This window comes from Drosophila mojavensis, unplaced genomic scaffold (genome assembly GCF_018153725.1).
Source record: "Drosophila mojavensis isolate 15081-1352.22 unplaced genomic scaffold, ASM1815372v1 contig_231, whole genome shotgun sequence".
Lineage (NCBI taxonomy): Eukaryota > Metazoa > Arthropoda > Insecta > Diptera > Drosophilidae > Drosophila > Drosophila mojavensis.
This window is the reverse complement of record NW_025318772.1, coordinates 4,648,514-4,675,922: the sequence shown is the minus strand read 5'-3', so window position 1 is coordinate 4,675,922 and position 27,409 is coordinate 4,648,514. Positions and strand designations below refer to the sequence as shown.

Genomic DNA, 27,409 nt, shown 5'->3' with positions numbered 1-27,409 from the left:
TCGACATTTATTGCTTGAGTCGAGTGACACTTGGCTAAAGCTGAGCAAGCAGATTAGATTAATCAAGGCCAATAAATGCAATGAATATGGAGCTTTGTGGAATGGAAATGAGATTAGCTTTAAAGATTAAATGCTTGAACAGTCTGCATGGTATTTGGGATGTGCTGATATAGAAGAGTTGTAATAGTAGATATAGAGCTAATAGCTGAGCTTAAACTCTAAAACAACGTTGCTGCATTTATGATTTATTTCATAAATATAGAAGTCTAAGTCAGTTAACATATAAATAGATATCGAGAACTTTATGAGAGCTCATTCAGCTAAAGCTAATTGTTTACTCTACTATATATAAAATTCATAATTAAGCTGATAGCTTCAATCCACAGTTTTAAAGCTACTGTCATTAGCTTCGTCGACTTTTTCATTAGCTTTGCATTGCGTGGTCTTCGTGCATTATTCAAGTGCGGCTGCAATTGTCGCCCAGGCTGCCTTCTGCACTTAAGTGCATTCTCAAATATTTCACTGTGCCGCAATCGAAATGCTCAGCCCCCGCAATTAAAAAATTGGTATGCCTCAGCGAAATCATGTCATAAACGTCAATGGGGCACAGCAGGCTCAAGTCCCGACAGAGAGTTGCCTCATACAAGGCAGTGCATTGAACTGCAGCGCATGCTACGGCTGGGGGCAGCTTTAAGGATCCGAAAACTTCGCGTACATTGACCAGCCCCGAGGAGCAAACAAATATTGCCTATCATTATATTTTATGAACTTTGGCGGCGCAGTGTGCGCGAAACGGCCTTCGCGGAGGCTGCCAAGCAGAAGCCGCCAGAGTGTGCCGCGCTTTTCAGTGCGTAGGCTTTAAAGATGCTCCCTCACACACACACACCTACAGAAGCAAAAAAGGATGAGAGAGTAAAAAGAGACAGGCTCGAAGCTTGCCAAGGGCTACTACCCCGTTAGAGGGAAGGGCTGGGCTCACAAGCTTAAGCAAATTGCCATAATGAACCCTTTTTCAGTCTCTTGGCTACCAGGCAGGCGGGCGGGCAGGCGGGCAGGCGGGCAAGCTGGCTTGACGCCTTGCCAATTTGATGTAGGCATGCCAGCTATGCCAGCTTGCCAAAGAAAATGTACCCCCTCATCCCTCCACACACCCACACACACACATACATACGTATAGACTGGATGCGTTTGCCTTTTCGGCGTTAAAATGAAATCTATAAAAATAAGTGTGGCATGTTCTACGCCATTTCTCTTCTTTGTGTTTTTTTTCTCCTCTTTGTTTTTTTTATTTGGTTGCTCAAGCTGTTGTGGGCCCTTGTAAGTATGTGCGTTGGGGTTTGGCATTGGTTGTTTTTGGGGCCAACAGCCGGGGCTGCCTCGGCATTTAACCAGCTCACTTTTGGGTTATTAAATGATGAAGCAGTTTGCCGTTAATGACTGCCAACGCTCGCATCGAGCCCTTTTTGCCGTCGGAGGAGACTCTGCTCGGTCGATGGGGTCGGCCAGCTCGTTGGGGTTTATTGAGCCTCTAAAACGTTACCAGTTTCCAGTTAAGAGCAAAGCGAGAAAGGGGAGAGAGAGAGAGAGAGAGAGTGCCGCTGCTGTCTTGGCCTCAACTTGTCTGCCATGTCAGTTTGTTTAATGAGGGTAAAATTAGCGCTGTCTCAAGCTTATTAGCCCCACTTGAGACTTTGGTTAATGCCGTTCAGTTTATTGCACGGCTTGCCTTCGATACGCTCTCAATTTAAAGCGACTTAATTATTTTGATTTATCCCGGGCTGCCTTTACCACAACTATGGCCAATTGCATAAGGCCGAGCAATTGATTTGGCTTCTGGCTAACATAAATGAAATGGATCAAGCGTGCGCTCAAGGGATTGCCAGCTAGCTGGACAGCATTTGCATTCGATAAGCTTTGACAATAAATTTCTGCCACTTGATTCAGCGAGGTCTCCGTCTCCATCGCCATCTCCGTCTCATTCCCCTACCCAAGGCTCAAGGTAATGACGTGCACTTTGATTTGCGTGAGCCATAAGGGTCAGAATGTTGACTTCGAATTGCGCATACGCCCGGCCAGCCGAACAGCCGAGCAGTCGAGCAGCCAACACGCAATTGTGGCGAGTGTGCTTAATTTCTTGGCATACCTTTTGGAAACAGCGAGGCGCAAGAAATCACAAAAACAAACTAAGCAGCCCCCTCTATCCCCACACCTGGCCCTTGCTTGGCGCCAACACACGCTTTATATGCAAATAAAGCTAAGGACGAAGGCGCCACTTGACCACTTGCTGGCGACTTGCCGGAGCGTGCTGTGATTCCCACACGCGACTCCGACTCCGACTCCGACTCCTTCTCCTACTTCGACTGCGATTGTGACTCCCGGAGGTGTGTTTGCAAAGACTGAATGCGGCTAGGTGGCTTAGTGGCTCAGTGCTTGAGTGGGTGCCCAGGCTCTTTGTATATTGTAATAATTCCGCAAGGGCTTTCACGAATATGCATGAATGTATGTATGGATGTGTGTGGCTCGCTTGATTGTTGTGGCAGGTGACTTTGTGACTCGGCGATTTTGTTGCTTTTGCTGCTTAATAAGAAACTAACGTCACGCAATATAATTAAGATAAACATAATTATAGTTTGCTGTTTGCTGTTGGTTTTTTCTATTTTTCCACCCCTTGTGAGACTTTGCTTTCTAATTTTTAATGGCAGCGCTGTAAAAGTTATGCTGCTGACAATAATAACGTATTCTGCGGCAGTAACTTACTCAAATGTGCCAATTAATTGGATTTAATTTTTGACTTATGAGTGGAAACGATTGGGTTATTTAAATACTAAATCTAATGGTAGTTATTATATAATTATGTTCATTACATGTTGTATTAAATATTTTATTGCTCGATATACCAAACAATCTGTAGAGCACACTCTTATGTAAATTATTTGAACTTCCCATCTACGTTAAATAACAGAAAAAGCTCTATCGTTAAGTTTTCATATATCGTCGATACATAAGGTTCAACCGCAGCAGTTTCGTTAGGCTTAAAATTAAATGTCCTTTAGCTCAGGCATAAACCAAGAGGAAATTACTGAATCGGTTAAATTCGTTCAATTCAATTACCATTCGTTCAATAGATAGATTCATCAAATATATTAGCTGCGTAAAGTACAGCTTTCGTTCGTTTCGTTAAGCAAAGTTAGCAACCACATTTCAATGAAAGCTGCAAAATATTTACCCAAAGCTAGGAGACCACTGCGGTTGATGAACTTGCTAAAAAGCTCTGTGAGGTTGCTGCCAAGGGTAAGTATACAGTTGTGGAGCTACTCGTCGCACAGTGCATTCGCAACCTGTGCACCTAATTAAATTTCGAATTGCAATTTGCAAATGGAATATTTTTGAATAAAATAATAAATAAATTTACTCAAAATGAATTTCACAGTCATAAATACAATTAAATAACCACATGTCACAGGTTTTATTCGTCTTAATAAGCAAAAAAACGTTCGCGCTGAAAACGTTTTCTGATTTCTGGCAAATTTGATTAATTAATTGGTCGCACATTTCGCATGCCGAATTTCAATTAAAGAACCATCATTAATAATGCAAATGGGTTGGACAAAAAAAATGAACGGATACGCAACTCACCTAAATAAAAAATACCTATAATGAAAGTAATCGGCTTCAACATCTTGTCATCGGCTGTTGCGCAATCGGCGTCCAGTAGACAGGTGCAGGTACTTCCCCTCACCTGTGAATAGATAGATAAACGGCAGATGAACATAATGTTAATTAGGTAAATTAACATGTATGAAACGCTTGCAGCAGATGCTACTGTCCGCATAATTTACAACTGAAAATAAATATTTACAATTCGCATCTGTGCAACCAAATGGAAAGAGATGAAATTAAAGCAAGTAAGAAAGCTCTAGTCGAGACTGCTTGACTACGAGATCGCCTAAACCCTTCGAGCAACTGATATTTCAATAATTATTCGCATATGCACACATACACGCACACACACAGGCATACGCACGCACGCATAAACACGCATTGGCTGCAGTGTTGGCTTACTGTGGGAATTTAATTGTTTAATAACTTTTCTTGTGGATGGACTATATTCATGAAACTTTCAGATTATAAATATAACATAGATATACATGTATTTGCCAAAGCATAAGTCCCTAGTATTTGAAATACGCCTTTTACAAATGTATGGATGAGGGGGTGAATTAGGGGTGGGGGTAAATTGAAACCGAAATTGTATAAAATGTATATAAGTATACATATAAAATTTGTAGACTCTACCTTTAAAGATGTAGGAGATATAAATTTATTACTGGTTTTCGAAAATGTTGACACGTATCCACACGCACGCGATCTGCTAACTGCGCAGTAAGCAGCGACTGCGCTTGGGATTATTATGAGAATTTATTATTAGAGGGACAGAGAGAAGGACAGAGAGTAGAGACCTTGAGGGGCAGAGACCTAAGGAGGGGACCTAAGAAACCTAAGACCTTGAGGAAGGTGAGGAGAGGAGGATTGGTGAAGGAGAGGAGAGGAGAGAGAAAAAAAATTCAAGTCTCTAGCTATTATATATTCTGAGATAGCCGCGTTCATACATAGGGACAGACCTTCTGCCTGTTACATACATTTCAAGAAAACCACTATACCCTGATTTCCCATTTTCAATGGGTTCAAGGTATAAAATGTCAAACTGACAAATGCATCAGAAATTATGCGCATTTTAAGCAGACAAATGCCAAACAGTCGAGATGCACGAGCCACTTCAAAGTGCAACAGAGCAAATGACTATGCAATATTGCATCAAAATGCGAGCAATTCTATTTTAGTTTATTTTCTATATGTATACAAATAATTCATAAATGAAACTAAATAAAAATATTCAGGTGAAGCCAGTTTATAAAAACACATTTTAGTTTTGTGAATAAACAAACCAAACTAAATTATTTAAAACAAGTAAGAAGGCTCTAGTCGAGACTGCTCGACTAGGAGATACCCTGAACCCTCTAAGCTGATATTCTAATCATTCTGCACTTCTTCTATGCACACATACATACACATGCAACCACACGCACGCATAAGCCTGCGCTCTGCTAACTGCGCAGTAAGCAGCGACTGCGCAGTAAGCAGCGACTGCGCTTGGGCTGCGCTGCAGTGTGGGCATATTATGAGAATTTATTTGTTGAATAATTTCTTTTGTAGACATAAGATCTTAATGAAACTTTCAGAGTGTAATCATATGATAAATATGTGTGTACATTCCAAAGCACAAGTCTCTAGTACTTGAAATGCGTTTTTTACAAATTTGGGGCGAAGGGGGCGTGGTATCCAAAATCTGTAAATTACAAAATCTTTGTATCGATTAACTTTATATACAACCCAAATTTGAACACTCCAGGTCTAAAAATGTTCAAATTAGGCTGAAAAAACAAAATCAATTTTTCGATTATTCTCGATAAAAAAGTTATCGGATGATTTATCGAAAAAATAAAGCAAACTCGTACTGCGTATGGTACACACGAGTATGCATGCCAAATTTCAGCTCTCTAGCTCTTATAACTTCTGAGATCGACGCACTCATACGGACGGACGGACGGACGGACGGACGGACGGACGGACGGACAGACGGACGGACGGACGGACAGACGGACAGGGCTATATCGACTCAGCTCGTCGCGCTGATCAAGAATATATATACTCTGTGGGGTCTGCCACGCCTCCTTCTGCCCGTTACATACTTTTTCACAAAACCATTATACCCTGATTTCCCATTTTCAATGGGTTCAGGGTATAAAAATGTTCAAATTAGGCTGAAAAAACAATGCCGATTTTTCGATTATGCTCGATAAAAAAGTTATCGGATGAATTATCGAAAAAATAAAGCAAACTCGTACTGCGTATGGTACACACGAGTATGCATGCCAAATTTCAGCTTTCTAGCTCTTATAACTTCTGAGATCGACGCACTCATACGGACGGACGGACGGACGGACGGACGGACGGACGGACAGACGGACAGGGCTATATCAACTCAGCTCGTCGCGCTGATTAAGAATATATATACTTTATGGGGTCTGCCACGCCTCCTTCTGCCCGTTACATACTTTTTCACAAAACCATTATACCCTGATTTCCCATTTTCAATGGGTTCAGGGTATAAAAATTACTGAAACTATATGTATGTATATGTTGGAAAATATATTATTTTGAGCAAGTTTGGGTAAAGGAAACAAAAAATAAAGGCTTTCGACCTTCCAAAGAAAATGTATAGTTTCGATTTGTGCAATGTTCCATGCCACTGTCTGCATGTCCTTTACTGCACTTGTGAGGATATTGGCATGGAATTTGAATCATACATATATATTACATACAGAAACATATATACACGGAAAGTTAGTAAAAGTTGCATCTCTGTTTTACAGCTAATTAGAGTCAAAAAACAAAGGGCTAAGAATCAAATAAAACTATTAATAATGATAATAAAACAAAGACAACAGATATTTTGCGAATTCATGCTGTTTCTCGTTTATTATAATATTCTGTAGTTTCTTAAATGTAATTACAAAACATAAGATTTTCAATTCACTGTTTAGATCCTGTAACAAATGTAATATATTTAAATGTTTCGAATTGTTAAAACCCAATTAATCGGCTGAACATTTCAAAGAAATTCCATTAACAATTAATTTTTTCCTGGTAAGTCTCATAAGCTCATGTATGTTTTCTATTGCGTATGTATGAGTGTGCGAAACGACTTTTCACATGTCTGGTATTTATAAAAGAAGCGTAGGCAAATCGGAAGCTCGTTTACCCACTAGAGTACTCTGACTTCTGCTGCTTTAAAATTGGATTGATTTATGCATTAGACATCACAAGCTGTCCATGGAAGTCTCGCATAGCTTTGGGTTGTGCCATATAATTCTTTAGAGATTAAATCATTTGCATAACTAATTCCCAGCTTGACTGGCATTTAGTATTTATATAATTTATGGCGCCGCTTTATTGATTATTGAATCCTTGAAATTGCATTAATTAATGCTAATGAATACAGTAAACTGCAACACCACTCCCCGCCCCGCTATACACTTAACCAAAACTGAAGCCGTCAAATGCCGCAGGAATGCGATGCCTGCGGGCAGCAGCAAAATATGCAATTTGGCCATAATGAATGCACATTCACCATGCACACTAATGCACAATATTCAGTTACAATGCAGAACAAGGTCCAATTCACGGTGAAAAACAAATTGGCTCGAACCGAGGCTGCATTAGTTTGGGCGCTGCCAATGTGGAGTGAACCTAGAATACTCGAAACTCGAGTACATTAAAGTTATATCCCAATTATTCACAATGGACTCTCGCATACCCCGGGGCCCGGGGCTGTGCATCTCTGAGTGCGTAAGAGTTTCCACACAGCCGAGCAGAATAAATTGAGCGAACCCTTCACCATGCACCGCCCGCCCGCGCAATGGACTCGGCTATAATAACACCCAATTAATCTTGCCTTTTCGCACATTTACAACCAGCTCAACTCAGCTCAGCGCGACTCAACTCTTTGCCTGCTCCAGCTTATGGTTGATGGGCAGCACTAAAACTGCAAAGAGAAAATCACATTTTTATGCACAGCCCAGAGTGGGTCGCATTGGCGTCTCATAAATTAGCATTTAATACGCGCATGGCCACAAGCTAATTCCCACCCCTCATGCAGGCACAATAATGGGCCCTATGGCCCAGGCCAGCTGCTTGCCACAGACAATAATAAATAAGTTTTACATAAATCTGTTGTTAGAGCTACACGCGCAAGGCCCGCTACAAGCTTCAGCAAGAGCTAGACAGAGAGAGTGGGGGCGAGAGAGAACTGACTCTGCCGCATGCCACAAGTGGAGCCGACTTCAAGTCGTAAACAAAATATATTTCACATTTGCCAGAGATGAGTAGAAGAAGAAGAACAACAACTGGATATACGCCCTGTGCCGGCAGTTGAAGCAACTGCAAGGTGTACAACAAATTTAAAGCAGCTCGTAAATCAAGTAACTTCTCATATGTACAGTGAAACCAAACAGGAGGAAGATCATATGAAAGCAGCAAAATTATCAAGAGAATAAATGAGTGCATGCGAAATTAAAGTTATTTGCCGTATTAATGTGAGGAGTACTCTGTGTTTATTACTTATTCTGATATATCTGATATATGAGAATTCTTTTCTACTTCATTTCATTCATTACTTAAAAATTGTTTTTTTTTAATGTACAAAGTAAATTGATTAATGCGACTATCAAATTCATGAAATGCTCGACGATTGTTACACAAGCTCTCCGATCTCTCTCATTCTATCCTGCCCCTCTCTTTCTCACTCTTTGTTCGATAAAAACCAAAAATTCGAGCCCAGAGCTGCCATGAAATTGAGGGACTTCTTGGACAAACACACTTTTAATCAAATATAAACTAGAAGCACACAAAAGCTGATTATAAAACAAACATTATTTTATATCTACAGCAAAAGCAAGAGGTATTTATATATGAGATGAAGTATTTGCCCTAGAAAATACCTTTTCAAGTTGGGCACTTCTCGCGTGTATTTTAATCGCCGAGATCCAACAAAAAGTGTCAAGGTAGCCCAGTGGCCCAACAGGAATACGAAAGTAGCTTTGCACACAAACACACACACACACACACACTCAAACATGGGCACACACAAACACACAAGCAACTGCGCCGTGCTGTGCGCTCGACCTTATTGAATTATCACGCTCGGTTTGCACTTTGGTTTTCGCCAAATTCAAATGAGCGCAAATTGATTTGAAATTGTCCTTGCATGAATGCATAGCATGTGTGTGTGAGTGTGAATGCATGCATGTGTGGGTATTTAGGAATGTCCGAGTGTCTGTGTGGTTGTGTGTGTGTGTGTGTGTGTTTATTCAATCAAATCGAAATGCATTTATGGCACTGCGTAAATCAATTTGGCTGTAAGCGCTGCCTAATGCATAAACCATGTTAGCAAACGTTTAAAATTTTGAGTGACAGCAACAGCAACAGCAACAGCAGCAACAACAACTAAATATTCACAGTTGCAATAAAATGACGTGAGCGCCCCACAGATTTCTTTATCGAAAATATAACAGCCAGTTTGTACATCATCGCAGTGGAGCCTCGCTGGCTATTGGCAGTTAACTATTTCGGTTCAATTTGCGGTTCTATTACCAAAGGCCATTGGCACATGCTCGGGTCCAGGCAGAAGCAAGTCATAGCCATCAAAGACTCTCGTCGTGTGTGTGTGTGTGTGTGTGGGACCACTCGTACCGCACGCATCAGTGGCGCACTCACGTAGCCAATGCCATTTTTGGTTGCCCAAAAATACGCCCCCATATGCCAATTTGTGCTGTGTTGACGGAGTGGGATAGTGGGGCGAGGGGCATAGTTGGGTGGATGTCGCATGGCAGCTACGTGCAGAGCACACGCCCACTGGAATGCATACAGGCTGTCAAGCAGAAAAACTATCTATGCCGCAGAAAGAGTCCTTTTGCAACCTATTGGGACGACGAGGATGTAGCTGTGGCTGTGGCTGTGGCTACGGCTAAGGATGTGGCTGCGGCTGCGGCTTGTATTAGGTATACAGCATCTACGTGCCACTAGCCGAGCAGCTGCGTCGGCAACTGGATTCAGCGGCGGTAACGTGCCCTGCCTGTTGTGCCTGAGGCCTGGCAACAGCAGCAGCAATAGCAGCAGCCGCAGCAACAGCGAGACCATCACGTATACGCGGAGTTGGCACTCACATGGCTGCCAAATGAACTCAAGCATTTAAATTCAACATTAATTGGATTAAGTCTGCAGTCGGCTTTGCTCTGCCACACGGCAGCCAGGGGGCACGACACTTGACTTGGATACCAGCAAGCACACACACACACACGCACACATGCATATGAAATCTATTTATTTGGTTAACATTATTGCATATGTGCTTATTCAATTAGCAACGAAATTTCGCAAACTAAATATATATATTTCTGCTTTGCCATATATCCATCAAACTGTAATTAAATGCCAAGTGCTCATAATTAGCCAAAAATCTAATTAATAGTTGAGCACAACAATAACTTCCAATCAAATATGCGAGCTGTACATTCCACAGCTCTTCAATTCCACTTCAGAGTCTAAAGCCGTGAGGGCGAAACGAGAGCTGCAAAGTGCTTGGTGATCCAATCTAGGCAAATGACGTGTGCACAATGTGAACGACTTTACCCCAAAATCAAATAATCCGAAATTTTCAATAGCGAATACTGCGTAGGCAGTGGAATAAGGGCTACCAGAAATTGTACACATATTGACTTGGAGATACTCTTCGCTGTTATTGTTAAAATATAAAATATAAAATGAATAAAAATGTTGGTGAAAATGAAAATATAATAATACTATAGTAATAATAATTAAAATTCATTACTTTTTTGGACCTAGATTTTATACCATATTTACTGAAAATATTCGCTAAATCTTTCACAATCAATGTTTGATTTTGGCAAGCCTAGCACTAATTTAGCTAGATATATTTGTAGTAAAACTCTCTAAATGGAGTCATTAACAAGGCTCAATGCCAAGCAATTGTAAGTAATTCTCTGCTCAAGCAGATCATAATGTTTTCTCTTCTTCTATTATCGCTGCTTGTATATAGTTATCTGCTTCTATCAGCTGGGTTTATATAGTCGCCTCTCTGAATCGCACGATTTCGCATTCCATTTTATATACAATATATGCATGTGCAGGGTATATAAAACTAGGCCAACAACTTTTATGGGTATTGTGGCAAAAATTAGCTTGCCAAAATGCCAGCGTGTGCTGCTTACGTATGTATGTATGCGTGTGTTTGTGTGGGTGCGAGCTGCGAGTTGCCCAAATAGCAGCACGTAAACAACAGGGCGTATGATGAACCGCCCCCTGATCCTGCGCTGTTCAACTGACGGAAACTTTACAACTTGTTGTTGTTTTTTTTTTTTTTTTCGATTTTCTTTTTGGTTGTTTTTTTTTTCCGTTGCTCTTTGGCACGCTCCTTTGCCGTGTTGATTCGATTAAAACGTCAACATCAGCAGTAGTGGCAACAACAGCAGCAGCAGCAGCAAATGACAGCAAAAACAATTCACAGACGCCCCCAATTCGACTTTATTATCACAGCACATAAGGACGTGCGTGTGTCTATGCATGTGCCTGTGTTTCTCAGTCTGTGTAGGCGAGTGTGGACTTTTGGCCTTGTCATATCCATCTCGATGCCTCGCAAACTTGTCACACCACATTTTATTTGACTTGTATTTTGCCATCATTTGCTGAATGTTGTCGTTGTTGTTGTCTTTTCAACGCACAACCCAAACGAAGCACCCCACCAGCACCCGCACTCCACCAGCAGCATCAGCACCCGCACTCCGTTTACCATGTGGCTGGGTTATGCATGTGTATGACAACCTTTTTGACATTTTGTTGTAGCCGCAGGGCATAGGTCGAGGCGGGGCAGGACAATGTTCTCGTCCTGTCATGTCGTTTGATCTTTTATTGCGTTTGTTTTACGAGCCGCCGTAAATCCCCTTTAAATTGCAAATTCTTTATGCTCGAATTTTCAGCTACCCTCGCAGCACCTAATCCATTCGCACTTTGTGCCTGTGTGTGTAGGTGTGCGTGCGCGTGCTGTATTTGTATTTGTATTTGTATTTGCTTTGCGCTTTCATCGAAAGTGAAAGCTTAATTTTGCCCATTACAGCTGCCACGCCCACATCATGCCCCCAAGCCGCGCCGGCTTTATGGGCATGCGTTCGCATTGAAGAATTTGTCTCTCCGACGGATGTGTGATAAAAATTTATTGAATCGAAAACAATAAATATTTGATTTGATTCATTTCACATTGCGACACTCCATTGTGCGTCTGTGTGTGTAGCTGCGTGTGAGTGTGTGAGGAGGTATGGGGGTGTTTGTGACTGTGCCACTTATCATTGATTTCAATTGATTTCGTGCCGTGTCCAGTGAGGTAATTGAAAAATAAGAATTTTATGGGCTCTGACAGAGCCATAAGCCTACAAAATGAATACTATAATAAAAACAAAATAATTAAACATCCTTAAAGTTAAGGCAAGAAGAAAACATCTATATTTGAGGATTCAATATTATTTGGCAATCCAGAAGTCTCACGTTTACAAAATTGAGATGAAGAAGTCATATTTTAAATATGATTTCACTTCATCGATTCCTTTTCCTGTCCTGTTCCTTACACGTTCAGTATGAACTGAGCTCTTTGCTGACATCATACATAATACACTCTTTGTCTGTGGCCTGTAGTCCACACTCCCAGTGGGATCAGAAGTACATGAACTGTAAATGTACTATACGAATAAGATCAACATTTGTAGTGCTCTCTCTCTCTCTCTCTCTCTCTCTCTCTCCCATTCTCATCATTTAAACTGCGCGCTCTTGCTGTAGCCTGCAGTCCACAAGCATAAAAGGCGTATGTGTATTCTGTAGTTGAACTACTCAATTTTCACAGAATTAGGATCCATTTCTCGCTCTCTCTCTCTCTCATTGACATTACTTAGCCTACTGTAGCCTACAGTCCACAAGCATAAAAGGATCCCCATATAATATATTCCTCAGTAGACGCAATACTCATTTGATATACCACTGCGATTCATGTCTTCTCTCTCTCTCTCTCTCCCACTCTCCGTCACATCACTCAAGCTAATCTCTCTACTGGTCTCTCTTTCGCTCTACTCCAGCAGACGCTTTATGCTGTAGCGTTTGCCATACGCATAACAGAGTCCACAGGCGAATTGTTCTGTTACCACACATCCACATTTTAAATAATGTCTTTCGTTCACACCATTCACGCTGCTTGCTCTTAGCGTTTGCTGTAGCCGGCAGTCTACACGCGTAACGTGATCAACCAGTCATGTATAACCATTGCACGAATTATTAATTTACCACTGTAATATCCACATTTTCAAACACTTCTCCCCGCTCACTCTGCTCGCTATTTGCTGTAGTGGCTGCCTGCCGTGCACAATCGGATCGAAAGCAACAAATCATGTGAAACCAGTGAAAGCATTAATCATTTATCAGAATCCACAATGTCCACTCACCGGATAAAAGTTGGGATGCTGTGCGTGACAAAGGGAGAAAAGATATCAGACAAAACTGTTCGCTTTTTTGGTATTTAATATTAAAGAGTTTTCGCTTGAGGTTGGCAGCGGTATGCTGGGATGCCTCCTTAAATTACGACTTGTCGTTAGCTTAATTTGCAGCTCATAAATGAGGCCCCGGCCAGCCGGCCATCCGAGGTAAAGGATGTGAAAATATCGCAATGAAGAGGCTAAATCCCTGGCATTCGGACGCCCATTACAACTGCAAATGAGCCCGTAAACCCATTTAGGCAATGCCCGCAACACGAAAACTTCCGCGACAACTTTGTGGGCGAGCAAGCGTCCAGCCTTTCTGATTATTGCTCAACACTTGAAAACTTTGTTTTTTGCTGGCCTTTTGTGGAAGGTGGACTGCTGGGCAGCATTGAGATAAGGACAGGGATAGGTGTGGGAATAGGGGTTAGGAATAGGGTGTTTAATTTGGCATGGCTTACTTGCTGCTGACTTTTTAAGAGCACGGCATAGGGGGCAAGGACATCGGGCATGGCAACAAAAACGCTTGGGCGCAACTTTGAATAACAGATAAAAATGTTACGTGCCCGGGCGCACGCTTCCAACCAAGTATTTCGCTTTCAGCTCGTGTTGTTGTCAAGTTGAATGAAGAAACATTTCTGTTATCGCAGTAAAAAGATGTTTCGTGCTCTGCGTGTTTACCTAGCCATTGTTATTGTTGTTGTTTTTGCTGTTGCCTTTGTTGTTGCCTTTGTTGTGCTTGTTGTTGGTTGCTTTTGACGGGCAACGTCAAAGAAGCAATAGCTAGAATTTTAGGTTGAAAGCAACAACCTTGCCGAATTCTATGGCGTCCGACTGCAAAAGCATTGTGCGCTTTAAAGCTAAATGAAATTTTAACTTTGTGCCGAATATGCTAGCAGTGGTTGCTGAAAGGCGAACTGCAGGATAAACCCCATTCAGATAGTGGCACCGAGATGGCTCCGTCCGGTTCGCCCACAACGACGCCCACTCCCACGCTCACTTGAGCTCTAAACAAAAGCAAGCCGTGTGCTTGGTTCCGTCTGATTTCCATGCGCATTGCCTTTGTGGCATTGGCCCTTTGCCTGCTGCACGAGGCTCGCCCACAAGCCTTTGTGGCAACATCATCAACAAATCGTCAATAACACTTGACACTCGTTTCGGTATCGTGTCCTTTGGCTCCGCAGCCCCCTCTCCTGCCCAGCCGCTATGAGCTTTCTCAGAAATTACTTTTCAGCTGCAGATAAACGACGGGCTCTCCGTTCGTCCGTTCGTCCGTGTGTCTGCTTGTCCGTTTGACTGTTTGTCTGTTTCTCTCTCCGGCGGTTATGCTGTCTGTGGTGCTGCTGTAAGCTCTGTTGTGGGTCCTGTTGGCCGTCAGCTTGCCACACGCACTCAGCTCAACCATCGAAGCAATGAGGCGACTGTCAGTAACTGAGGCAAAGACCGTGGTTAACCGAAACCTGACCTGCGCTGCTGAAACCGTAACCGTGACGAACCCAAAGTAGTGTCAACATCTTTGGCCTTGAGCAAATTCTGGGTCTTGCCCTCTAAAATGGAGGACGAGCGGAGAGGGCCCTGCCCCAAAGCAACGTGCAATGAATCAAGAAACCAACAAATGTAATCAAAATCGGAAAACGTCAAAATGTTCTTTACTTTTCTTCTTTTTTTTTTCTTTTTTTTTTTTTTTTTTTTTGACTCTAATTATTTGAATCGACGCTGGAGATTTTGCTTAAGGTTTTCGCTCACTTTTTCTTTATAATTTTTATCTTTCGCCCTCTCGCCATTCGTTTGTTTGCTTTGTTGATTTCGCTGTTGGTTATTTCTCCTGTCGTTGGCAGCATTTTCCATTTAACATTTTTCATTTGCCAAGAAGCAACAGTCTAACAATGTTTGAAATTCTGCAAGCGTTTTTCACGTATTTTTCACTTTTATTTGTGTATGTGTGTGTGTGTGTGTGTGTATGTGACCGAGTGAGCTTGTGCGTGTGTGTGAGTGTTTATGCAATGAATGAGTTGCTTGACTGGTTGCTTCCCTTTGTGGTATTTGTATTGGCGCCGTGGCTTGGGCTCACATTATGCCCTGACAGTGCCACATGTATGTTAATGTCTATTGCCCCTGTTTCGAATCGTGCTCCGACTGCTGGCTGATCCCGTCCATGGCCCTCTGTCTGCGTTTCGATAGTGACACTCATATCCGTGAAATGCAAATGTATGCGTGCCTCTTGAACATTATGAATAATTCCGGCTAAGATTCCATTTCAGCCATTTGCCGTTTATTTCCATTCTCATTTCCATTGTCTGGCTCTGCGCTTTCCACCTGCCGCATAAGCAGTTGTTCTTTCTTGTTTTGCTGTTCTGTCTTGTTCTTCTGCTGCTACTTCAACTTCTGCTTCAACTTCTGCGTCTGCTTCGGCTTCTGCTTCTTCTTAATTTCTGTTGCTTTTCCGCCCTTGTTGTGCACACTTTCATTGCCATTGTAGTTCATTCTCGTTGCTTGACGTGAGCTCCCTGCATTTATTATGCAAAACGTGGGGGAGCACAAACAAAACAAACAGAACAAACAGTCCTGACAGCCACGCCCACAGTCTGTTTGTGATTGAGCCAGCTAAGGCAAGGTGGAGCGGAATAAATGCATTTTTTATTATTTCCGCAATATTTTGAATGCTAATGAACGGATGCTGATAAAAGCCATTTGTGCACTTGACTGATGACCGAGTGGGCCAATTTGACCCAATTGCTCGACTCAAGTGGAGCACTTCAAAGCGTAAAATTAATGACCAGCCATTAACTGACACTCGCAACACACACAAACACACACTTACACACACAAACAACAAATGACGAAAACTAAATCCAATAGCGTGACCAATGGTCTATCAACCACTTGGCCAGTCTGTCACACCACAGCAATCATTGATGGCATATGTGTTTGGCGTGCGTGTGTGTACTCAGATGATGATATATGTATGTGCCACAGGTAACACTGTCCAACAGCAATTGATAGATGCTACTGTTCATAAAGGTGCGAGCCAATGGGCATTGCATAGCTAATTGTGGTCTGTTTACTCTTCACCTGAAAGCTCAATTACACATGTCTAAATTTATATTGGGCGTTAGACAAAAAGGCTATGCTTAACAAATGAGCTATATATAAAATAATCTATATGTATGCAAGCTGTGTTTCAAATCCTTTGTGACTTCCAAATCTTAAACTCAACTTTAGCCGATTTCCTCTCGTATCCATTAATCTAACAAGCATTATCACTAGGTAAAAACTTGAGAATCGCAAAGAAAAGCGAAAAATCCTCCACTTTGTTGGCAAGTGTAGTGTTGCCAAGAGGTTGCCATTAGGCGTGTCTGGCACATGCACTAACCAGACACGAGAAATAATAACAGGCGATGAATATTCGGGCGATTCATTTATCAGCATCATTACAATCATCAGAAAACAGTATTTCAACAGTCTCGGGCAAATGTATTGTGTATTAAATTCTATCAAAGGGCGCTTAATTATACTAAGTGACGCCAGAGCGACAATGACGACGCTGATGGCCACCTAGACTACAATTAATAATAATGCCCTACGCCCCATCGCAGCTCGTGTGTGTCTGTGTCTGTGTTTGTGTGTGTGTGTGGGTCGAATGTCACATGGATAATTGAAAATTAATTATGTTGACATATTTGCGAAGTGATTGTTAAGATGGTGCCACACTGATGATGCCGCACAGTATAATTTTGGAATCAGTCCCAGCAGTTACCCATACCAAGCCCCAGCTGACGAGCTGGCCTAACCCAACAGCAAATTGCCTGTCTCTGGCCTGTCATGTGGCCATTTGTTTGGCCAAAAGCCGTCGCTGAAGAGAATCAGGCTAGTTGGCTGGATGACTGCTCCACCTTTTCGTCGTTTTTATGAAGCCGGCGCACGGCAGAAAACATTTTGCTTTAATTAGCTAACGGCGCCGACCTCAAAGGCTTGCGTTGATCACATTCGATAGGCTCTGAGCGCCACAGAATTAATATTAACTTGGGCATTACAGTTGAGCTACTTAATACAGACGACTGAAGGATGCAAATGTTAAATTGCACTGCAGCACAAGCAGGAAGAATGCTGGCCAAATGCCATGCCGCTGCGGCATTTGTGTGCGAGTGAGCAAACATAAAGGCGGAAATGTAGACGTAACTGCAAGAGTTGCCAGCAGGAGTAGCAGCAGCCACAGCAGCAACAGCAACAGCAACAGCAGCAGCAACAGCAGCAGTTGAAGCTGTAGCAGCAACAACAACAACAGCTAAAAACATTAAGACAAATGGCAGCAGCAGTTGCATTATAAAAAACTTAAAGCAATGCAGCGAGTGTAGCCGACTGCACAATACTCTATTTACAAGGCTAGACCAACTTGAATGGCCATAATACTCTTGATGGCTTAATATTTAAATCTCACAAAGAACTAGTGGACTCAAGGGTCAGCGAACAACGAGCAGCTATTCAAGCGGAACGTTAAGCCAATATACTCAGCGCATTTTCATGCAAAGGGAGTAGCAAAAGTGCCTCTGGAATATGCAATAGGCGAATGCAAAAGGCAAAATAATACGAAATTTCTAAAGAGCAGAAGTTACGTTTGCATAACTAATGCCAGTTTTGTGCCCATTCGCTGTGCATACTAAATGCATTTCAGGCTTCTGAGAGAACTCGCATTAAAGCATCGCTCAGCAGAGAGCATAAAAATGGCAGCATAGAGCAGAAAGCTGTTGCCTACTTCCAGACTGACGCGACTTTAATTGCTGGTGATTTACGCTTGCAGTTGTCGCACACTTGACAATTCTACAAAATGCTTAAATTCAACAAACAGGCAGACAAACAAGTAATCAAGAGCGGCAAACAAATGAGCATGATATAAAAATGGGAATGAAAAACAAGTCTTAATAACCCGTTTCATTTCGGCCGTCTCTTAAAGCACCGCATTTTGGCACTAACGTGCAAATGTCACGCGAACGTTGTTTTTAGTTCGGTGCAATGTGCTGGCACTTACGCCACACACAGACAGCTCACACATATCAACAGCCACCTATCCAGCCCCTCTCACATGCACGCACACACTTCTATACACACCTCTATTCGCAGCGATACCCACTCGATACGAATGCGGATCCATGGCGGTGACGCTATCAGGCGGAAGTGGCACATGTCACGCTCCACGCTGCCTGCTCATTGAATTGCGATGTGCCAGTGAAGGCGAAAGACTAAAAAGAATTCACATCCTTTGGGCAATAGCGCGGCAATTATGGTTGAATAGTTTCCACTGCTGAATGTACGCTTGTGATGTAAGTGCAATTAACATTTATGATTACACACCAACAACACCACATCAACATCAACAGCAGCAGCAACAGCATATACTAAGGACCCAGCACTTTCTATAAATATTTAACAATTATTTACAGCTTCGACTTGCAGCTCCACGCATTATATTCTGGGTGTGCTCGCATAGTAATAATTATATGGGTTAAACGGTTCCCCAATGGCACACGCTTCATGTGTGCTCACTCAGGCAACCCAGATAATCACACGTACTACAGAGCAGTAAGAGCCCTGCTTGTGTTTTTCTTTAAAAGTGTAATTCCATTTCAGGCTGTCGGCCCGACTGTTATATAGACGCTGGCTGTCATTCACCGAGTCGCTGACTATCTGACGTCATCAGCAGATAGCATGTAAAAGGGTTAAGTGCCTGGCTGCCTGCCTGCCTCCACTCTGCTTTATGTTCACTTTTCATTAGTAAATAAAAATCAATAAGCAACTAAGGCAAACAAAGCAGCTCTCATGCTTGCCATGCCAAGCATTTATTATTATTTGATCCTATATAAATAGACGAAATTTTACGAATTCTCCATCTGCAAATTGAAAAAGTCGGCGATTCAATACCCTGGCGAGTTGCTACCCTGTATTGAAGTAAGCTAGAAAGACTTAAGGAATTAATTGAAAATCCCCTTAGAGTGCATTCAATATTTAGTGTTTGGATTTCATTCAAGCTAAATTTAAATAAAGCAAACTTAAAACCTGCAATTTAAATTGAATGTCTGTTGATATTATTCTTCTGTTTCATATTGGCAGCCAAAAGCCGTGTGCCGCAGGCAGTCTATAATTGTATAAAGACATTTCCATTGACGTCGCCAGGACGAGCCTCAGTTCGACTGTTGATTTTTCAAATTTAATTTGCTGCATGGCTACGCTGCGTATGCGCAATATCAAATGGCAGAAAGCCGTGCAAACATTTACATTTGTCGCAGCACATGGCAAATAATTGCATTCAACTGCACAACAACTTTAATTAATTATGTTTCTGCAATTTCGCTGTCAGACCAACCGCGAGCCACGCTGCGTATACGCGACGCGCTCAAGTTGGTCGAGTTAATAAAGCTGCACAAGGGCAATGCCAATAGAAGCGCTAGTCGACTGATAGTGTACGGCCACGCCCACAGACGAAGCACGCCTCCTATCTGGACGGCAAACATTGCGCATTTCTTTTGCAGCTGCGTTTTTTTTTTCTTCATTTTTTTTTTTATTTTACTTTTTGTGCTTTTTTTTTTTTTTTGCCCAACTGCCTTTAGGGTATTGCTTCAAGCCCGGAATTTCGACGCGCATAATGTGCCGCAATGCGGTTTTTCCCGAACGCCAGCAAAAGTCGCGCTGAAGACAACGCCAAGCCGCAGGACACACACACTCACACACACACTCGAAGAGGAGGACTCTGATACATTTTGCTCAAGTGAAATTTCAACTTTGCGCGCTAGACACCAACACATACAAAGACCAACTGTGTGTGTGTGTGTGTGAGTATGCGTGTGGCTGTGTGTGGCCCATGTTGAGCTGAATTTTGAGCATAAACGGCATAAAATATGTGTGCAATAAAACACACGATTGAAATGCTCAAGTCAGAAACTTTGCAAAATGCCTTTAAGCGCCATTGGCTTGTGCTTGTTTGTGTCTGTGTGTGTGCCAGTGTGTATTGTGTGTGCTGTGAGTGGCCTCCATGGGCTTGATTTATGCCACATATTCGCATATGCTGCCTTACTTAGTATGTGTATTTAAGCCGCTCAATGGCTGCCATCGCCATTGAATCAAGCCGCGCGCCTATGAAATTGCCTGCTTTTCAAGCTTAGCCCGGCTCTCAGCGCTCAACGCTCAGCGCTCATCTCTCGGGCTTGTTTTCAGATTCAACTTCATTGGGCTTTTGAATAACGTGTGTGTGTCTGTGTGGTAGGATTTTGGTTAAAAGCAAAGCGTGTGAATCGAGCTAAAATTAGACGAGTTTGCCAAGATTTTTTCCCTTTCAACTTATTTGTTTTTGGCTGTCCAATTTTTGGTAAACAACATGACAGCTCAGGCCTCAGCTGCCAGCATTGAGCATGTCATAAATGCGGACCTTGGCTGCTCCGCTTGTCTATGCATGCACGCTTCAGCTCACATCACACAGCAATTCATATCCAACAATTGACAGACGGCAACACACTTTGAGATGTAATGCAGCCCCTAGCCAAATGGTTTCGATCCAATTTCAAAACCAATTACATACGCATCATAAATGTATGAGCGTTCATAATTTTGCATAAAATTTGCGTTTGTAATTTTTAAAAAGCCTTAAAATTGCTTAGTAAAGTTTAAGCCGTAAAGAATAAGTTGACCCATTTTCAAGAGAACTTTGAAGTGGTTGCGGATGGCTAACTGGAAATGCATACAGTCTACTGGGTAAAGCTCGCTCATGGCTGTCAGCCAAGTTAAATAAAAAGATTGTAAAAATATTAACTCTGGCTGTAAAACTGTAAAAGTTATGGTTTTTACTATACGAGCTAAACTGTAATAAAAAATATAAAAAATTCACAGCCATAAACTAATCTACTCTTCCTTATTTTATAAAGTTGTATTGAAAGCAAAGCAAATATAGTTTCAATAAATTAAATATTCTATTTAATTAGCTAATGCATTCAGTTATGCAAACAGGTTTTATAGACAAATTAAGTCCGCTTTGGCCCATCAAAAATATGTGTATTTACAGGTTGAATAAATAAAAACCTGAGCCAAATGCAATTAAATGCTGACGTATTAAGTGGAATTAGGCATTTAATTGATGTGTATAAATGATATTATGCTATTAACTTGTTCACAGCAATATGCATAAGTGCACATTTATATTGCAACTTGAGCCAAACACTTTAATGGCTTAATTTAGACGAGCTGCATTCACTTCATTCACAGTCAAATCTCAAGATTGCATTATTGACAATCTGTTAAATAATTTAACAGCTCTTCCCTAGCTCTTCCCTAGCTCTTCCCTCTTCGAGCTTTTCGAGAGATGGAAAGTAGGAATTGCATTAAGAAACATACGTAAAAAGGCTCATCAACTTACTTGAAATTAATCAGCAACATTTACCACAGCTGCACGGGTCGCTTCTGCTTACAGATCGCTCGCAGCTTGTCTGTCTGTGTGAGCGGCTCTTAAGTGCACGTACATCGTTAACAGCTTAATTGCTTGGCCATTTCCAGTGCGTTGACGTCATGACAGGTGGCAGAGCGTGCACGAGGCTAAGTCGCAGCCAGGAGGCTGCCCTCTGGCTTGTTCTCTTCCTTTTCAATATGTGTGCTAGTGTGTTCTTCTTTTCACGTCTTCTTTTCTTTCGTTTGGGGTTTCTTTCTTTTCTTTTTTTTTTTTATTTTATTTATTTTATTTTTTTTTTTTTTTTTTTTGGTTCTGGTTTGTCTTGGTTTTTTCTTTTATATGTTGCAGCTAATCCGTTTGCGTGTACGCGGCTAAACTTCTGCGGCTTCTACGACGCCTCGCCGTTCTAGCTGTGTGTGGGGGGAGTGGGGAGCATGCGTGTGCTCGCCTTTATGCATATAAATCCATGGGAGGCTTTTACTTAGCGTTTAAGCACTTGATCCGTTGCGCGACATAAAGATATTACATGACAAAGCGATTTTGCCGCTTAGTACACACAAAAACACATGTACAAACCCACGCACACATACACGTACACTCGCACACAAACACGATTACACTCGCGAAATTTCACGTTTAATGGTTTTTACGACTAATTTCGATTCGCTTTGGAATTTAATTAACGTTTTTGGCCTATTATTTGCTTAAATTGTATTCGGTTTAATTTACCGTAAATATATTTTAGTTGATAGAAAAGATTACAATAAATATTTGATTTTTGATATTTGATATTGCATATTTTATAGCTTATTTAAATTGGTTTTTGATCTATTAATAAATCAAAACTCAGACCGAAATTGATATGTATCGTTAAAAGTTAAGTTATTGTTAAATTATGCTTTCATTTGGAATTTTGTTCTCCCTTTTTTTCGTAGTTCGTTTCACATTACATGTGCATCAGCATTTCTATGTTGTTAAGCTGCAAATAGAAAGAGAAGGAAGCAAAGATATAGATTTATCAATTATCGGGCAGTGGCATAAAATGTGAACAGAAATTTCAAATACTTAAAACTTATCTAATTGTCATTTGCCAGTCGCTCCACTTGGAGCAACTTTTATCTGCGCGCGACTGCAAAGTTTTTATCTGCCGCTCAGGTGAGCAACTAGAATTAAAGCCTTTGACTGCCCCGCCAACCACCTAGGCCTTGCCACACGGCACGTTGTAATTACATCAGCTCTGAGATTTTATTGCCACACACACACACACACACACACACACACACACACATGCACATACAGTTGCAAACATACTCAGAGGCACTCACTCGCACACACACACTCCACACAGAGTGGGCATATAATTAGAGCATAATTACGGCTCGACTAATACTCGAGTATCAAGTAAGAGTAGCAGAAAAAGAATTAGCTGCCGGAGGGGAAGCTTCAGTCGGTCATCTATTAACTATAATCAACGCCAAGGCAAGCGGAAATAGACAGATTTCCGGCTATTAAACACTCAGCAGCGCGGCAAAAGCCGCCAGGACGGGATCTCAGACGAGTACACTTGAAGAAAAATCAGTCTCAGTTTGGTATTGAGAGTGTCTTTTGACAATAGAGAATTGTCAAATATCTAGGTAATTAATATTCATTTTAATCGAAAATGCAATTATTTATTATTGTTTGTACAAAATTATCTGAAGCAATTATTTATATTACATTTTTCACAGTGTAATTTAGGTTGGCATACGGCAAATTGTGTGGTATAAATTGAAAGAAATGTTAATTAGCCGTAATTTGCCTGCAGCGCGTAGGCGCCGGGTAGCTCTTTTGTGTATGCCTCCTTTGACATTGACACACACACGCACATTCAGCAGGCATACACTTATACACACACATGCACGCAGCAGGTGTTGCCAGCATGCTTAATTTAGTAATGAGCCCATTCCTCTCAATTGGCACACTCTGTGCCTGGGCCTGTGCCTGAGCCCCCTTCCATTCGGCTATCTTGCCAGTGAGCTCATATATTAGCATAAACAGTTCATTTATATCAAACTGAATTTCGACCGTTAGCTGCCAAATGGGGCGTGGCACATCGAATGCGTACACAAAGGAAGAGGCAGCGCGAGAGGAAGAGAGAGTGAGACAGGGCGGGGGCTAATGCGAATGCATGACAACCAGGTTCGATTAGCCCAAAGTACACATTACACATGCCAAATGGCAAATGGCAAATGGCGAAGCGACGGGCAGCTATCAAATATTGCAGTAGCGAAACCCAAAAACAAACAATTCCATAAGCGAAACTAAACTCTGGCTGAGTAGCGCATAAAACGCTATCAAATTTCTTGTTAGCAACAATTTACACATTTTGTGCGCTTATTGTTCCAGTTTGCCTCCCCACACTCAAAATATGAAACAAGAATATATTTCTCGATTCAGTTGACTCAAATTCCTGCACTCTAGTTCATTCTAGTTATTTTATTTTTTTTTTTTTTTTATTTTATATAGTCGTATATTTATTTTTTCTTGTTCCTTGCCTCGTTCGCTTTTGGTAATATTTGGCGCGACTGAGCACGCGATATGGCAATTGATAAAACGTCGGGTATTCGATACTTCCTATTGCTCGCTTGGGCGCCTCGGCGCCGGCAACGACTCTGGCGGCAAATAATAACCAATCCTCGGCACCCATGGAGGGACAGAGGTAACAGAAATAAATCTATAAAACTTCCTTGATTTTACCGTATTCCATATTTCCCTCGGCATAGGCATTTAAGTATCTGTATTTCTACATTCTGGTGAATGATTAGCAACGACATGGTGTTTGCCTTTCGCTAATGATGAGCTACAGCAGGCATTGATTTATTATGAGCCCCATGGAAGGAAAAGTAGAGACCGATTCACCCACTGCTTACGCCTGGGGGTAGGCAACGGAAAGTGAACTTTACCTGTTACTATTAAAGCAACTGTCGCTGAATCTGTTAGCTTTACTACGCATTACTGTTAATATTGTTCTTTAATGATAACTGTTAACTATTGACTGTTAACTAGTACATTACCTTTGAATGTTACGGTTACGACTGCTACTATTCATATTCGCACTAATTTTGTCCATTTTATGCCAATTTACATAGAGTTCCAATTACTGCTCATAAATCTGCTAACTATTAACTATTACATTGACTTTAAATGTTACGGTTACTACTGTTGCTGTTCATATTCGCAGTATTTTTATCGGTTTTATGACACTTCACATGCAGCTCCAATTATTTTTAAAGACTGGTGTTACTATAACTACTCATAAATCTGTTAACTATTGACTGTTAAATGTTACATTGACTGTATATGCTACGCTTACTACTGTTATTGTTCATATTCGAACTACCTTTGTCCGTTTTATGTCACTTTACTTTCAGTTCCAATTATTTTTAAGCATCAGGGCTAGAGCTACTACAACTACGTTGTTAACTATTAACTGTTAAATGTTACTTTGTCTGTTAATGTTACCGTTACTACTGTTACTGATCATATTTGTCCCACTTTACTTGCAGAGCTCCGAATATTTTTAAGCATCAGGGCTATTGCTACTCATATGACTATGGCTAATAGTATCAATATTTTATGTTAGTATTTGCTCTTTGTCCAAACATAATACATATATCTAATTTCAATTTTTAGCCGTAATATTTTAGTATATTGGAAGCTAACAAGGCGTACCGCTTGCCCATGGCCTTAAACGAGTATGCCAGTGGAAAATGCTTAAAAGCTGCAGCAACAAAGCAGAGAAAACAATAATATCAGATGTGCGTCCGGCGATGGGCAATATGATGCATGGCCTCCACATACATAAATCATGTCCGCCTTTTGTACGTTCTAATGGAGTTTGACTTAGTTTTTGCCAATTTTTCAACCAGCAAACCGAGAAAACGGCCCGCGGCTGCAATCGACATGGCCGGCCATCGCATCAGTTTGTTATTATTGGGCAAAAAGATTGAACAGAAACATTATGGAGCCGGATTGAATGATGTAAGCCCTAACGAAACAAGCCAGCAGCAGTTGGCAGCAGGAGACAGCAGGAGGCACATCAGCCAGAAACCGTGTCGTAAATTTTGATAAAACATCTGAAATTTAATTAAGGTTGGTCAGCTCAAAGTCCGTTGCAGAGAGAGCTACGGCTCCTGCTGCAGTTGCAGCTGCCGGACCCTGTCACTGTCGTTAGTGTGCGCACAGCCAGGTAATTTATATTGTGGCACGGTGCGTTGCCCGTGGCACAGATTGCAGCAGGCAGCCGAAACTAAATATCTAAATAGTTAAATGTGCACTAGCATATCACTTACACAGCCAGCGCGACTGGCGGCTCGTGGGAGCTGTGGTGGAGCCTGCTGGCAGGCTGGCATATACGCATATCTCGCACACGCACACACACGCGGACACACACACACAAGTGCGCGCAGATAATAGCATAACTAATACCGAGTTGTTTTTTTTGCGGAACGGGCGACGCGACGCGAAATGCGAGTGGAGTATGCGTAGAGCCACCTATGCTTATGCAGGTGTCAGGGCTCTATTTGCGGCTGCTGCGGCACGCTGTGAATATTGCAACTGGACGTTGAATTTGCGGTTTTAACACCAGATCCTATTCGACCGGAACGAGTACGTTGTCGTTGCGGCGTAGAAGGATACCGAGTTTGTAGCCGTGGCGAATGTAACGCCTGTCCGCGACCAAAGTTGCGTGGGTCATAGTTGGTCAGCGAGCGAGAGAGAGAGAGAGAGTGACTCAGTGCGAGGGAGACAGAGAGAGAGTGAGAGCACAAATCACACACGCACACATGCACAAGCTTAATGCACGTCCTTGTATATAAATTTCACGAGCAACTTATGTTTGACGCCTTTGGCGGCAAGTGAACAAAATTACGTCAAGTTGCGTTGGCGATTCGAAACTATGTTAACGGCTCACTGAGTACGGTTAACTGAACTCTTATCCTGAATATCCGCGTGCTGCGCGTTCATTGCTGGACTGCGGCAAACTGACAAACGCGCCCAAAACGTCGCTGGCATTAACCCAGCTTGTGTTGTGGCACGAACACGAGCGGCACATGCACTCCGGATAAAAGTGCGAGGCCAAAGAGAGCCGCACGCGCCGAAGAGAGTGCTGGCTGCTCTTTGCCTACTGTCGGCTCTTCTTTTGCTTGGCTTGTGCTGGGCACACAGCACAGACACAAGTTGACTGTGTGCCGAGGCAGAGGCTGAGACTGAAGCTGAGACTGAGGCAGAGGCAGAGGTTGAGGTTGTGGCATGGACTGTGGCTCGGACTGTGGCATGGAGCTGGCCTTGTTTTTTGGTTTGTCGTGCGCTTAAGATTCAATTTGGCACCAGAGCATACACACACACACACCTACACTCACACACATATATATAGCATGGTCCTGCACCCACGCACGCCTCCACTAGGCCCCTCCACCCACTCGAACACCTTAGCGCATGCAAACCATTTGGCGGAAACAATTGGGTCAATTGGTCATGGCTGTCAAGGTCTTAAACTTTGGTATTTATGGCATGGCATGCATTGTAATTTTTACAATTTTCTCCTCTATATTTTTTGTTCCTTTATAATTTGTTAAAAACTCATTCCAGCACATTCAGCTGCAAGCGGCGAGCGCGGCAGGCTGCGGTCTACGGGCCGCCTGCTGGCTGCCAGCTGCGTGTGTTGCATGTGCCGGTAATTTCCGCCAGAGTCGCGTGCTTCCGCTTACAAGCCGCACACACGCAGAGGCCGCTCCGCTCTGTGGCACTTAAGTATCTGTTGGCGCTGCCACAGCTAGTGACACCCCTC

The 27,409-nt window shown here is 42.2% G+C and overlaps 1 protein-coding gene across 2 annotated transcripts in view; it reads right to left on the bottom strand.

The window, feature by feature from the left end:
* Window positions 1-26,599, bottom strand: part of LOC6574961 — a 111,259-nt gene extending 84,660 nt beyond the window's left edge. For both annotated transcript variants that reach the window (XM_044007897.1, XM_015167756.3), the window contains exons 1-3: window positions 25,914-26,599; window positions 21,553-22,561; window positions 3,637-3,739 (exon numbers count right to left, since the gene is read on the bottom strand). In XM_044007897.1, the coding sequence (XP_043863832.1) occupies window positions 3,637-3,679 (43 nt within the window). In that variant the 5' untranslated portion in view covers window positions 3,680-3,739; window positions 21,553-22,561; window positions 25,914-26,599. The remainder of the gene's footprint in view (window positions 1-3,636; window positions 3,740-21,552; window positions 22,562-25,913) is intronic.
* Window positions 26,600-27,409: the final 810 nt, after the last annotated feature.